This window comes from Aegilops tauschii, chromosome 7 (assembly GCF_002575655.3).
Source record: "Aegilops tauschii subsp. strangulata cultivar AL8/78 chromosome 7, Aet v6.0, whole genome shotgun sequence".
NCBI lineage: Eukaryota > Viridiplantae > Streptophyta > Magnoliopsida > Poales > Poaceae > Aegilops > Aegilops tauschii.
Window position 1 is genome coordinate 560,481,587 of NC_053041.3, and position 14,347 is coordinate 560,495,933.

A 14,347-nucleotide genomic window follows, 5' to 3' on the forward strand; every position below is an offset into this window, starting at 1 on the left:
ACTTAGTTTCTGCCCAAGATCCTTCAGAAAGGGCACAGAGGGCCATGGTTTTTCTTAGAGTCGGAATGAGGACCCTGAATTTTAGAGAAACTAGGAAGATAGGAGAAAGGTTGGTCAGTGCGTAATTTTGTCAATTTCACATCAGGGGAATTGAGGGCGGTGCCCGAAGGGATTTCGGCGGCGACAGTGGTGGCTTTACTCAGGTGCAAGCCACCAAACGGATAAAAGCCTACTCTTTACAATCGTGTCACCATGTCAAAGCGCCTTCATCAAGCGCTCGTAGATCACCCTTTATTCGTGCGCGTGCAAGCCATGATCAAACCCATCAAAGCAAAGAAGTCACCCTCAATCCTGCTCAACATTGATACTCCACAGCAAAGGCTTTTGATAGTGTGTCTCCTGGGAATCGCTTCTCCAATCACTCACCTTGAGAGCATTTGGAACAAGATGGACTAACTGGACTGCGGGTGTGCGTGTGCTTGCAACCTCTTCCACCAGAATCTGCACTCTTGGTTGTTGTTACGGACACCGCTGCTGCTCTGTTTGACACGACACTGCCTGCCGGCGAGAGGTGGTGAAGGACATTGGAAGATTGCAGGCAACTTTGGGAGCTTCCATTTACGCAGATGATGTTGCAAGTGAGATGCATGCATACAGCTGAGCGCCTCCTTGAGATCTTTGAAGCAGCAACTGGTAGAATATTATAGCGTTTGTTTGGGCTGCCTGGTGATCCAGGTGCTGCTGCCATCTTCCAGGCCCCTACTCTACCCAGATGATCATCTCATCGCCGTCCTTCCGGGGCTCTCATTGAGCCGCTGGATGCTGCCCTGCTGAACTGCTGTTCAAGCATTGCAGTGGACGATGCCTTACTCTTCGCGATGCCATTACTGACAACAAATGGATGCCATTACTATGGATGCTATGGAAGGAAAGAAACGCCCAGATCTTCAATAACCTGAGAAGTACGCCTGTCCTGTGCTCCTAGACTGCATGCAGCACTGGGCTCAATTTGTTCCCAAACCTACTCATGTATTGTCTCCATCAATAATCGCCTAGAGCCCACCCACTCGCTGTTATAGTACTATATGATTTCACTGATGAGCAGCTAAGATTTTGTGCGCAAGAGCGCATCGTACAGCTCAGAACATCGATCTAGACATAAGAAAATCTTAATTGCACAATCACCTATACTCAAATGGTTCAAAATGGCCATCCACCCATATAGAAGGGTATCCGAACCAATTGCATAATCTTGCATGGCGCAACGGAGCCGCTGATGCATGCATGAGATAATATATATATTACATAAAAAGTATTAAACCCTCGGGTATAAGAAAAGCGAACTGGTCAATAGCCCAATATGGTATCAACTCTTTCTACACCAGTACAAGTTGCATTTCCCAATCCTTGATTGGCATACAAGTCTGCAAGCTAAATAGAAACCGAGGGAGCGCATTGCAAGATAGTCAATCGGCCAACCATCTCCACACCTTGCCGTCGCATTGTTATATTACATATCACAAGATGGAAGGCGCCTCCGAAGGGAAGATTAATCGACGCAGGCGTCTCTAGTTGAAGTCGGAAGCCCTCAAATGTTCTCGCTGGATACCGATCGTCCAAAATGCTGATATGGTGTAAGCTTACACCAACAAAATGCATAACGATCCGCTCACAGTTGCGCATCAGCATCCATGCTGGATTTGTCGGTGTCGCTGCCGGTAGGTGTATGAACCGATTTTTTACTGGATTTGCGAGCTCGCTGGGGAGGCCTTCTTGTTCCAGGGCTTTTGGGTTCGCCCTTGCGCTTTCCAATGAGCCCCAAGGCAAGTGCTTCCAGAGCTTTTGCTGTGGGAGGCCTGTTTCTGGTTCCATGCCTCCGAGAATCCGCCTGCGGAGCCAAATCAGCTTGTGAACTAGCAGGTTGTACCATAGCCATGGGTCGTTCTGCTACCTCTGGATCACGGACCTGATCGCTGCTGGAAATGGAGGGAGCTTCCTCAGCCATCATGTAATCATCATCGTCTGATAAAGTGACACATACAATTGCACCTGTCATGCTATCAAGTGGTGTCTCCTGTTTAACCTGACCAACCGAACTACTAGCTTGAGCCCCTTTCGCAAATTTTGTCTCACCGATGGTGATCTTTGAATGAACTTCAGGCAGAGCATCGACCTTGCGCTCAAATGATTTGTCCTCATATAAGTTCTTCACTTTCATCTTCTCACTTGACCTGTCATTGGTAAGAGTGTTTGATGCACCTCTTACCTGCTCGCGTGGCTTCTCTGTGGAACATCTTGCAACCGTTTTGATCTGAGAATTACCAGAAACATCACCGACAATTGGTTTTGATGAGGTTGGCAGTGGCTTGATTTTCTCTTTGATCTGAGAATTACCAGAAACATTACCAACAGTTGGTTTTGATGAGGTTGGCAGTGGCTTGATTTTCTCTTTGATCTGAGAATTACCAGAAACATCACCAACAGTTGGTTTTGATGGTGTTGACAGTGGCTTGATTTTCTCTTTGATCTGAGAATTACCAGAAACATCACCGATAGTTGGTTTTGATGACGTCGACAGTGGCTTGGTTTTCTCTTTGATCTGAGAATTACCAGAAACATCACCGGCAGTTGGTTTTGATGACGTTGACAGTGGCTTGGTTTTCTCTTTGATCTGAGAATTACCAGAAACATCACCGACAGTTGGTTTTGATGACGTTGACAGTGGCTTGATTTTCTCTTTGATCTGAGAATTACCAGAAACATCACCGACAGTTGGTTTTGACGAGGTTGACAGTGGCTTGATTTTCTCTTTTGTTGAACCAACTCCCTTGGAGAAAGGAAAGCTGCGCCGGCTGGTCTGGTCATTGTTACAGCTAGATAATTTTCTGCGCTTTGACACTGGTGATAAATACTTGCGCCTTTCAGTTTTTGTTTTGGGCTCAAATAAGCATGTCAAATCAATTTCGTTACCACTGCCATTAGAAGAATGACCATTGACTGGAAAATCTGAGCATGATGCAGTCACCATGTTTTGCAACGAATCAACTTGGGTTTCTTTCTTTACATTGCGCACTGAAAAGATTTCAGTGTCGTTAACATCAGTTGTAACTGGTCCACGATATTCCTGGTCATCTGACAATCGACCATCTGCATCTGACCCCTCCGATGAACTGACAGTCACAACCTTGCGTGATTGGCGTGAAGGGACAGAACGAACTTTTGCATCAGCAGGTAGTCTCCTCATCTCCCTGATTCTGAAGGGCTCTTGTCCTTGTACCAAGGTAGTATCAATAATTGTGAACCTTGGAAGCTCCTGATTACCATCCAAAGGATCATCTTGGTTATTTTTCACGTCTGTGTCATAGCCATTTTCCTCGGCAGTAATATCATTGGCCAATCCGCCAACCTCTAGGTCAAGAAGGATGGGATCCGCTGCCACTCGTTTAAGGACATCGCTGACAGAATCAAAATAATGAGTACCTTTAGTGAGTTTACTTCTTGAGAATTTCTTTATACCTGGCACAAGAAACACAAGGGAATTCTTAGTTGTGCTGACATCTTTTGGCTGCTCTGAATGCCACCCTCTTGCAAGCAAACGGGGCCAGACAGCTTCCCAGAAAAGATCATTTGATCTTGTCTTGCTTCTTCTGAAATCGCCTGTTAAGAACTTAATTATCTCTTCCGAAGCAAGCGATGAACAGTCTTTGCCTGTAGGCATGTCAGGATGATTTGGAACTTGGTTTGGCTTAGATGGGTCCAGAACAAATCCAGTCAAATCACGTTTCTCTTTACCAATTCCAACAGCCTCCACAAGAGCTTCTGTTCCAACAGTGGATTTCAGAGCAAAGACAAAATCTTCTAAAGATGTTTGTCCATCGTTGAAAGATTTGAAAATCTGCAACATGTGAAAGTAATACAGTTCATATGACAAATAAGATCCTTTTCAAATGTTGACTACACTAAGAAAAAAATTCATCCATGAATTATTGAATTATATGTCAAAATATTTTATGCCATGAAATTTAGTGGTTCTTCCATGAAATTAAGCTAGGAAAAAAAATGCAGGTTACAGAAAGGAAAATATTTGTCTTTGGATCATCACAATATTTGACTCATGTTTATCCTAGGAACAATAGCTTAAACAATCCAAGCACTTTTCAGAAAAACCTAGAAAAGAACGCAGAAAATCATGATAGCCAAATGCAGAGCACCTAAAATGGTTTGATTTTCACGTTTAAGGTTCATATTCATAACTGGAAACCTATATAAATGTACCAGAGTAGTCAGATCTACTTATAAACAAGAGCAGGAGTACATGCACACAAAAAATATCAACAGTGTTATTCTGAACAGAAAAATTGATTACTTTAGTGAAACATAACAATTTGTAAGGTACCATATAACATGAAAGATTATTGTGTCCAATAAAGCTGAATATGAAAGTTCAAACCAGAGAGCATAACTTAAAAACTAGATCACAGAGTCAATTGAACTGGGCAAAAACAGAACGGTTGAGTTCAATGGATTGGTTTCCCTCAAAGACTTGCATGCATAAAAAATGAACATGTGTGCAGCACCAGCAAGAACTCTTCTATATCAACAAAGAGAAGCAAGAAAAATGCAGCTAGCACAAATGACACACTTGTTCAAGAAGTAGCTGGTCAGACCAATCCAATTAGCATTCAGGTCCTTGTACACACTGAGGGAGCAACAAGCACTGCTTAGATCCCTACACAGCAATGGGGGCTCATCGACAGCTGTTGTCACCGACAACTTCGGCGACAGTGATGTGGAGATGGCAGCAGTGGGGTTTGGCCCCGATACCATGTAGATGAAATTACGGGGAATAATCATGTGTGTTCCCAGGGATACTTTTTTTATTAACTTGCAAATAGACCCTTACTAGAAATACACAAACATGTTGGGTTGACAATACAAACAACTTAGTATTAAGTTGAATATAGTGCTATTGTTGAATCTGAGTGGCTAGTGTTGACAACCAAATCGGTGAATAGAACACGGTGGCTGGTCAACAACCAGTTCCTTTTAAATAACTGAGGTTCCCTGCCCTGGGATCACTAAAAAACAGAGACTAGTATTGGCCAAGTTTCGACAATGAATGCAGATAGGCATAGCAGTAGCACAAAACTCCAAAATCATGAGCATTTCAGTTTAAGGTAAGTCAAACCGCATGCAATAAGGCACTCGTTTGGTTCACTATGTTAAAAGATGTTAAGCCCTACACTATAATATTCAACAGCACACATAATTTGGACTTAGCACTCATTCATTTGAAACATTCATTATAAGTTACAAAGAAAAACTGAGAGATTTTTTCCCACAGAAACACAGTTTTTCTAGGGAGCCACAGAAACACAGCTAATTCTAGTAATATACACAAAATAGTGTTGAAAGCAACGGTCAGACTAACAGAACCTCAGAGCTGATCATGTGGATAATTTCATGCTGAGTCATTCCATAAGTATTGGTTAACCAGCTACAACAACCAAAGGCAGACAAGATCATTTTTTGTTGTTATATAGGCTAAGTTGCAACATACCTCCAGCAACGAATCATGAGCTTCATTGAGTATTACAGATTTAAGACGAGAAATAATCTCCTGCTGCCGCCAACTTGTAAAAATGCGTTCCCCGAGAATGCATCTCCTAGTTCGTGCTTTTCTGCAATCCGACCATCTTCTATACGCGTCTCTTTTGTAGAACTTTCCATAGTAGTAGGAAAGCACATCCCCAATAGTCTTGTTACCAAGGAACCTGCTCAGCAGACTTAGATTTTTGCCGAAAATGTAAAGCCCGAGCAGAAAACATTCTGCCTCAATACCACTCCAAAGGGAAGTGGATGCACACGGCAGCGGAATAAATTGATCAATTTCCCCTTCCTGCGTCATTGGCTTATTAGTAAAATTGTGGCCTTCTTGTGTAGAACACGGGGCCAAGTTCTCGGCATGTGCTCGATTACTGCCAGATTCTACATGATCTACAGGCACCATGGGCTGTGGATCCTGATATGTTGAATCATGGTCACTCATATCATTGCTGGTTGGACAAACTGAGGTTACAGGACGATCCTCATCCTGGCTGATGGCTCTTGCTTTGGTTTCTGAAGAATGATGCCTTCCTAATTCTTCCTCCTTACGGACTTCACTTGGTCCCCATATGACCGGTATAGCTAACCCAATCGTAACAGGGTAATCAAAACCAGGTAGCACGCCTCCAGGCGAGCTGGTCATGAGCTGCTGACGCTCATCCTCTGTGGACAGATTCGGGATTTCTGCCTGGTGGTCACTCCCAATGCACGGACATACAGGTGCGTCATCATATATCACATCTGAAGCAAGGGAAACTTCCAGAGACGGTTGGTGTTCACCACTGTCTTCGAGTTCAACTGAATCCATCTACCAAAATCAGAACAAAAAGTAATTAGTTTAGATCACATATTTAAATTGGTAAGGAAGATGCATATATATCACCGACATTAGTAACTAAGTTGACATTTTTTTGGAAAAACCATAAGGGTGCACCGTTAACATAGCGCTTTGAGGACTTTGGCGAGAGAAAACCGATATTACAAAAAGTTGAACACATACAAAATTTCAGGCCTGAGTACCATCCACAAGAAAGTAGCAAACATTTGTAGGTAGAAACTTAACGCGTGTTCTAACATCGAGCAACTTTAGTAGAAGCGTAACGCATGTCAAAGCTCCACATTAACCCCAGAAGCAACCCATGTTCATGTAAACCATCCCTCTCTCACAAGACCGAGGGCCAAATGGGGAGTAAACTTTGCCCGAAACATTTGCAGAAGGCTTGTTGTTCATGGCACAGTTTCCAGCCATGCCAGCAACGATACTGATAAAGATAAAACGCAACCACGACGAGAATAACGAGGACTAGCTTCCAAGCTTCAGAAAGGCCCACGACGGGGTGGCGAAACAATGCTGACCAAACAATTACCACTAACCACCCCACCAACAACGAGAGTAACGCGCGCTACGACGGGACGAACAAGCAAGGGTCGGGACGCAGCACAGACCTTGCGGTCGCCGGATGACGCGGCGGCGGGAGGCCGGACGGAGGGGGACGGCGGCGGCGGGGGGGAGCAGGAGGAGGAGGAGGCGACCCCGCGAGGGATCTGTGGGCGGTTGCGCTCGCGCGGAGGACGCGACGTGGGGGCCGGCGCGCGGGAGAGGACGTGCGGGCGCGTCGCCGGCGCCGGCCGTCGCTGCTCGCTCGTTGGCGCGGAGGAGGGAGGGTATACGTGCGGTGGAGCGGGGCCGAGCGCCGGCGCTGGTGGTGGTGGTGGTGGTCGCTGCTGCAGAGACGAGACGAGAAGGGGATCGCCAGCCAAATCGACTACCGAGGAGTCAGTCCGTCGCGCCTGGCCGCCAAGGCCCGCTCGCTCTGTTCGGTGCGGCCCACCAGCCTAGGCCAGATCGCACGGGCCTCCTTCTTCTACTTAAAGATAACTACTCCCCTATTTCTCAAAAAAAAAAAAAAGAGCGAGATAAGTACTGCCCTCAGAAGAAAAAAACTTAAAGATAACTACTACTCAAAAAATAAACCTAAAGATAAGTGATCTAAAACATCTGGTATTAATTTACAAAGAGAGTACTAGTTATCTTCTATTGGCGGGCCCACAACTGAAAATCGGTGAGGGGTGGGAGACTTTTGGGGCCGGTCTCCAAAAGGGTTGCGTCTTGCAATGTGTGCTCGCGTAAGATTCGTTTTGAATCTTAGGAGTTATAGTATAATGAAGACAAAAAGGGAAAATATCTGAAAAAACAAAAACTTGCCATCCTTGTAACACACAACTAAACATGGCAATTTTGGGATGTTGGCAACAATAATAGTTTCGTTCACATATGTTGATGACTGTATGGGAAAAAAACTAACCGAAGAGCGAAATTGCCAGGCATCCACCTTCCGCATCCTTGTCTACTCTTCCTCCCAGCTTCACATGTCCTCCGCCGCACAAGCTTGATTCCCTGCCGGAGACGACATTGATGTCCCCATTGAAGGACCAAGGTCAAAGCGTTGGCAGAAAAAAAGGGTAAACATCATCAGGGCATGTAATATAAAATTTTCATGACAACAAGATCGGTCGACTCCCAACAAATTCCCAAGTCCATGCCCTACCGATCTTCCTGATCCATTAAGAAAAAGCAAAATTCTGTGTGCTGGCACCCGAAATCAACATGCACCATGCCCCCACACCCCATCGGCCCCTCTTCTCCTTCAGCAAAGCAAAAACCATGTGTGCGGTGGCTAGAGAAAAGGCTTGCCCCGCTACTAAATTCAGGTCGTCGTCTAGTCTCCCTCCGGTGGAAATCGAATGAACGCCCCAAAGAACCTCTCAATTACGCTAGAATGTAACGCATGGAGTAGGAAGGCAACCAAAAAACACATCGCTTGAACCAAAATTCGTGCTCGTCTTCGCATCGCCGAACCCCCCAAAAATTTCCGAGACGGAAATTCGTTGTGAATAGGTGAGGAGGAACGATGAACATACCTTGTCCGAAGGAGCGCTTGGCCGATTTCAGGGGACGTCGGTGTATCCTTTGTATGCTCACGGACGGGCGTTGGCAGAGCGAGCAAATGCGGTTGGATGCGATGGTGGGGATATAGAGGTGGGGTGCGGTGCTGAAGCGAACGATGAGTCACCGCACCACGCTGAGTGGTGCCATGCTGGAAATGCACGGAGATTCAGATGACGTGTCATACTGAGAGGTCAGCGTCATGTTGCGCCAGAAATCAGTTTCTTACCTTTTTTGTCTCGCCAACTAGTATATATATATATTATGATATAAATAAAAATATCCAGAGGAGTAGATCCAACTAATCTCGTTCATCAATTCATGTCAATCCAATGACCAAGATTGCCTCAATGGCAAGCGCTAAACATGTTTATCGCGTAATAAATTGATGGGGAACGAAGCATGAAAATATAAAAAAAATCCGCGAACGCCCAAGATCTAATCTAGGAGATGCATGGCAACGAGAGGGGAGTGTGTCTAGATACCCTTGTTGACCGAAAGAGTTAGCGTATGTAACGCGGTTGATGTAATCGTATCCTTCATGATTCAATCGGGATCCAATCCAATCTAGTGTCAAACGGACGGCACATTCGAGATTAGCACACGTTCATCTCAATGGCTTCCTCTCCTTCTTGATCCAGTAACCGAGGGAGAGGAGGTAGATGAGATCGGAACCAGCGCGACAGTATGGTGGTGCTGGTGGCAGTGGAATTCCGGCAGGGCTTCACCAAGAGCGTACCGGAGAAACGTGGGAGGAGTTGGGAGAGGCAATGGGAAAGGATGAAGGGGTGGCTGCCCCCATGCGCTCCCCCTCTATATATAGGCTAGGGGGCAGGTGAAAGGATCGATATGGTTGACTAGAGGGGGTGAATAGGCAACTACCAATTTTTAGCTTTTCTTAACAAATTAGGGTTAGCAACAAATAGGTTGTCTAGATATGCAACTAGGTGAGCAACCTATATGATGCTAGCAACAACAATAACACAAGCAAGCAAAGGATGCAACACAAGTAAAGCTTGCACAAAGTAAAGGTGAGAAATAACCACAAGTGGAGCCGGTGGAGACGAGGATGTGTTACCGAAGTTCCTTCCCTTTGAGAGGAATTACTTCTCCGTTGGAGCGGTGTGGAGGCACAATGCTCCCCAAGAAGCCACTAGGGCCACCGTATTCTCCTCACACCCTCACACATTGCGAGATGCCGTGATTCCACTAGTGATGCCCTTGAAGGCGGCAACCGGACCTTTACAAACAAGGTTGGGGCTCTCCCCACAACCGAATTGGAGGATCCCAACAACACCACGAAGCTTCACCACAATGGAATGTGGCTCCGAGGTGACCTCAACCGTTTAGGGTGCTCAAACACCCAATAGTAACAAGATCCACAAGGGATTAGTGGGGGGAATCAAATTTCTCTTGGTGGAAGTGTAGATCTAGGACTTCTCAACCAATCCCTAAAGAATCAACAAGTTTGATTGGCTAGGGAGAGAGATCGGGCGAAAATGAGCTTGTGAGCAACAATGGAGCTTGGGGGAGGAAGAGGTGAGTCAACTTGGGGAAGATGACTCCCTTATACATTGGGGAAAAAAAACCAACCATTATGCACCCACAGCCCGTGCACAAGCGGTAGTACCGCTCGGGGGAGCGGTACTTCCGCTGGCACGGAAGATGTGTTGGGGAACGCGGTAATTTCAAAAAAATTCCTACCATCACGCAAGATTTATCTAGGTGATGCATAGCAACGAACCGGGAAGAGTGTGTCCACTTACCCTTGTGGACCGAAAGCGGAAGCATTATATCAATGCAGTTGATGTAGTCGTACGTCTTCACGATCCGACCGATCTTAGTACCGAACGTACGGCACCTCCGTGTTCATCACATGTTCAGCTCGATGACGTCCCTCGTACTCTTGATCTAGTTGAGGCCGAGGGAGAGTTCCATCAGCACGACAGCGTGGTGACGGTGATGATGAAGTTACCGGCGCAGGGCTTCTCCTAAGCACTACGACGATATGATTGAGGTGTGTTTCTGTGGAGGGGGGCACCGCACACGGCTAAGAGAAACTTTGGTGTGTCTTTGGGGTGCCCCCCTCCCACGTATATAAAGGGTGGAGGGAGGAGGAGGCCGGCCAAGGAGGAGGCGCGCGCCAAGGGGGGGCAATCCTACTCCAAGTAGGTTTGCCCCCCCTTTCCTATTCCTACTAGGAGAAGGAGGAAAGAGGAGGAGGGGAGAAGGAAAGAGGGGGCCGACCCCCAAACCCTAAACCAATTCAGTTTGGGCCTAGGGGGGTGCGCCCCACACCTTGCTTGCTGCCCTCTTTCTCCACTAGGGCCCAATAAGGCCCATAGACTCCCCGGGGGGTTCCGGTAACCTCCCGGTACTCCGAAAAATACTCGATACACTTCGAAACCCTTCCGGTGTCCGAATATAACCTTCCAATATATCAATCTATATGTCTCGACCATTTTGAGACTCCTCGTCACGTCCGTGATCTCATCCGGGACTCCGAACAACCTTCGGTACATCAAATCACATAACTCATAATACAAATCGTCATCAAACGTTAAGCGCGGACCCTACGGGTTCGAGAACTATGTAGACATGACCGAGACACATCTCCGGTCAATAACCAATAGCGGAACCTGGATGCTCATATTGTCTCCTACATATTCTACGAAGATCTTTATCGGTCAAACCACATAACAACATACGTTGTTCCCTTTGTCATCGGTATGTTACTTGCCAGAGATTCGATCGTCGGTATCTCAATACCTAGTTCAATCTCGTTATCGGCAAGTCTCTTTACTTTTTCCGTAGTGCATCATTCCGCAACTAACTCATTAGTCACATTGCTTGCAAGGCTTATAGTGATGTGCATTACCGAGAGGGCCCAGAGATACCTCTCCGATACACGGAGTGACAAATCATAATCTCGATCTATGCCAACCCAACAAACACCATCGGAGACACCTGTAGAGCATCTTTATAATCACCCAGTTACGTTGTGACGTTTGATAGCACACAAGGTGTTCCTCCGGTATTCGGTAGTTGCATAATCTCATAGTCTGAGGAACATGTATAAGTCATGAAGAAAGCAGTAGCAATGAAACTGTAACGATCATAATGCTAAGCTAACGAATGGGTCTTGTCCATCACATCATTCTCCTAATGATGTGATCCCGTTCATCAAATTACAACACATATCTATGGTTAGGAAACATAACCATCTTTGATAAACGAGCTAGTCAAGTAGAGGCATACTAGGGACACTTTGTTTTGTCTATGTATTCACACATGTACTAAGTTTCCGGTTAATACAATTCTATCATGAATAATAAACATTTATCATGAAATAAGGAAATAAATAATAACTTTATTATTGCCTCTAGGGCATATTTCCTTCAGTCTCCCACTTGCACTAGAGTCAATAATCTAGTTCACATCGCCATGTGATTTAACACCAATAGTTCACATCACCATGTGATTAACACCCAAAGTTCACATCGCCATGTGACCAACGCTCAAAGGGTTTACTAGAGTCAGCAATCTAGTTCACATCACCATGTGATTAACACCCAAAGAGTACTAAGGTGTGATCATGTTTTGCTTGTGAGAGAAGTTTAGTCAACGGGTCTGCCATATTCATATCCGTATGTATTTTGCAAATTTCTATGTCAACAATGCTCTGCACGGAAGTACTCTAGCTAATTGCTCCCACTTTCAATATGTATCCAGATTGAGACTTAGAGTCATCCAGATCAGTGTCAAAACTTGCATCGACATAGCCCTTTACGACGAACTTTTTGTCACCTCCATAACCAAGAAACATATCCTTATTCCACTAAGGATAATTTTGACCAATGTCCAATGATCTACTCCTAGATCACTATTGTACTCCCTTGGCAAACTCAGGGCAGGGTATACAATAGGTCTGGTACACAGCATGGCATACTTTATAGAACCTATGGCTGAGGCATAGGGAATGACTTTCATTCTCTCTCTATCTTCTGCCGTGGTCGGGTTTTGAGTCTTACTCAACTTCACACCTTGCAACACAGGCAAGAACTCTTTCTTTGACTGTTCCATTTTGAACTACTTCAAAAACTTGTCAAGGTATGTACTCATTGAAAAAGCTTATCAAGCGTCTTGATCTATCTCTATAGATCTTGATGCTCAATGTGTAAGCAGCTTCACCGAGGTATTTCTTTGAAAAACTCCTTTCAAACACTCCTTTATGCTTTCCAAAAAATTCTACATCATTTCCGATCGACAATATGTCATTCACATATACTTATCAGAAAGGTTGTAGTGCTCCCACTCACTTTCTTGTAAATACTGGCTTCACCGCAAGTCTGTATAAAACTATATGCTTTGATCAACTTATCAAAGTGTATAATCCAACTCCGAGATGCTTGCACCAGTCCATAGATGGATCACTGGAGCTTGCACACTTTGTTAGCACCTTTAGGATCAACAAAACTTTCTGGTTGCATCATATACAACTCTTCTTCAATAAATCCATTAAGGAATGCAGTTTTGATATCCATTTGCCAGATTTCATAAAATGCGGCAATTGCTAACATGATTCGGACAGACTTAAGCATCGCTATGAGTGAGAAAATCTCATCGTCAACACCTTGAACTTGTCGAAAACCTTTCGCGACAAGTCGAGCTTTGTAGATAGTAACACTACCATCAGCGTTTGTCTTCCTCTTAAAGATCCATTTATTCTCAATGGCTTGCCGATCATCGGGCAAGTCCACCAAAGTCCATACTTTGTTCTCATACATGGATCCTATCTCAGATTTCATGGCCTTAAACCATTTTGCGGAATCTGGGCTCATCATCGCTTCCTCATAGTTCGTAGGTTTGTCATGGTCTAGTAACATGACTTCCAAAATCGGATTACTGTACCACTCTGGTGCGAAACGTACTCTGGTTGACCTACGAGGTTTGGTAGTAACTTGATCTGAAGTTTCATGATCATCATCATTAACTTCCTCACTAATTGGTGTAGGCATCACTGGAACTGATTTCTGTGATGAACTACTTTCCAATTCGGGAGAAGGTACAATTACCTCATCAAGTTCTACTTTCCTCCCACTCACTTCTTTCGAGAGAAACTCCTTCCCTAGAAAGGATCCATTTTGAGCAACGAATATCTTGCCTTCGGATCTGTGATAGAAGGTGTACCCAACAGTTTCCTTTGGGTATCCTATGAAGACACATTTCTCTGATTTGAGTTCGAGCTTATCAGGTTGAAACTTTTTCACATAAGCATCGCAGCCCCAAACTTTAAGAAACGACAACTTAGGTTTCTGGCCAAACCATAGTTCATATGGTGTCGTCTCAACGGATTTAGATGGTGCCCTAATTAACGTGAATGCAGTTGTCTCTAACGCACAACCCCAAAATGATAGCGGTAAATCAGTAAGAGATATCATAGAACAGACCATATCTAATAAAGTGCGGTTACGACGTTCGGACACACCATCACGCTGTGGTGTTCTGGGTGGCGTGAGTTGCGAAACTATTCTGCATTGTTTCAAATGAAGACCAAACTCGTAACTCAAATATTCTCCTCCACGATCAGATCGTAGAAACTTTATTTTCTTGTTATGATGATTTTCTACTTCACCCTGAAACTCTTTGAACTTTTCAAATGTTTTAGACTTATGTTTCATTAAGTAGATATACTCATGTCTGCTCAAATCATCTGTGAAGGTCAGAAAATAATGATACCCGCCGCGAGCCTCAACACTCATCGGACCGCATACATCAGTATGTATTATTTCC

At 44.9% G+C, this 14,347-nt stretch overlaps 1 protein-coding gene across 2 annotated transcripts; it reads right to left on the reverse strand.

Annotated features, from left to right (window-relative positions):
* Nucleotides 1–1,330: 1,330 nt before the first annotated feature.
* LOC109771663 (uncharacterized) lies at nt 1,331–8,675 on the reverse strand. 2 transcript variants are annotated; one of them, XM_073505177.1, is made up of 4 exons: nt 8,530–8,675; nt 7,914–8,005; nt 5,561–6,415; nt 1,331–3,895 (listed from the first exon to the last, which is right to left on the reverse strand). In XM_073505177.1, exons 2-4 carry the CDS (start codon nt 7,947–7,949, stop codon nt 1,670–1,672), a joined length of 3,117 nt encoding a protein of 1,038 aa, XP_073361278.1. In that variant the 5' UTR covers nt 7,950–8,005; nt 8,530–8,675; the 3' UTR covers nt 1,331–1,669. The 2 variants fall into 2 exon arrangements, with proteins under 2 accessions (XP_073361278.1, XP_073361279.1); XM_073505178.1 differs by lacking the exons at nt 7,914–8,005; nt 8,530–8,675 and adding an exon at nt 7,054–7,391.
* Between the last annotated feature and the right edge of the window lie 5,672 nt (nt 8,676–14,347).

Coding starts and splice junctions, on each gene's coding strand:
- LOC109771663 (XM_073505177.1), bottom strand. CDS start 7,949: ATGCGGAAGGTGGATGCCTGGCAATTTCGCTCTTCG. Junction 6,416..7,913: donor CCTGGCAATTTCGCTCTTCG/GTTAGTTTTTTT, acceptor TGATTTTGGTAG/ATGGATTCAGTTGAACTCGA. Junction 3,896..5,560: donor CTCATGATTCGTTGCTGGAG/GTATGTTGCAAC, acceptor CACATGTTGCAG/ATTTTCAAATCTTTCAACGA.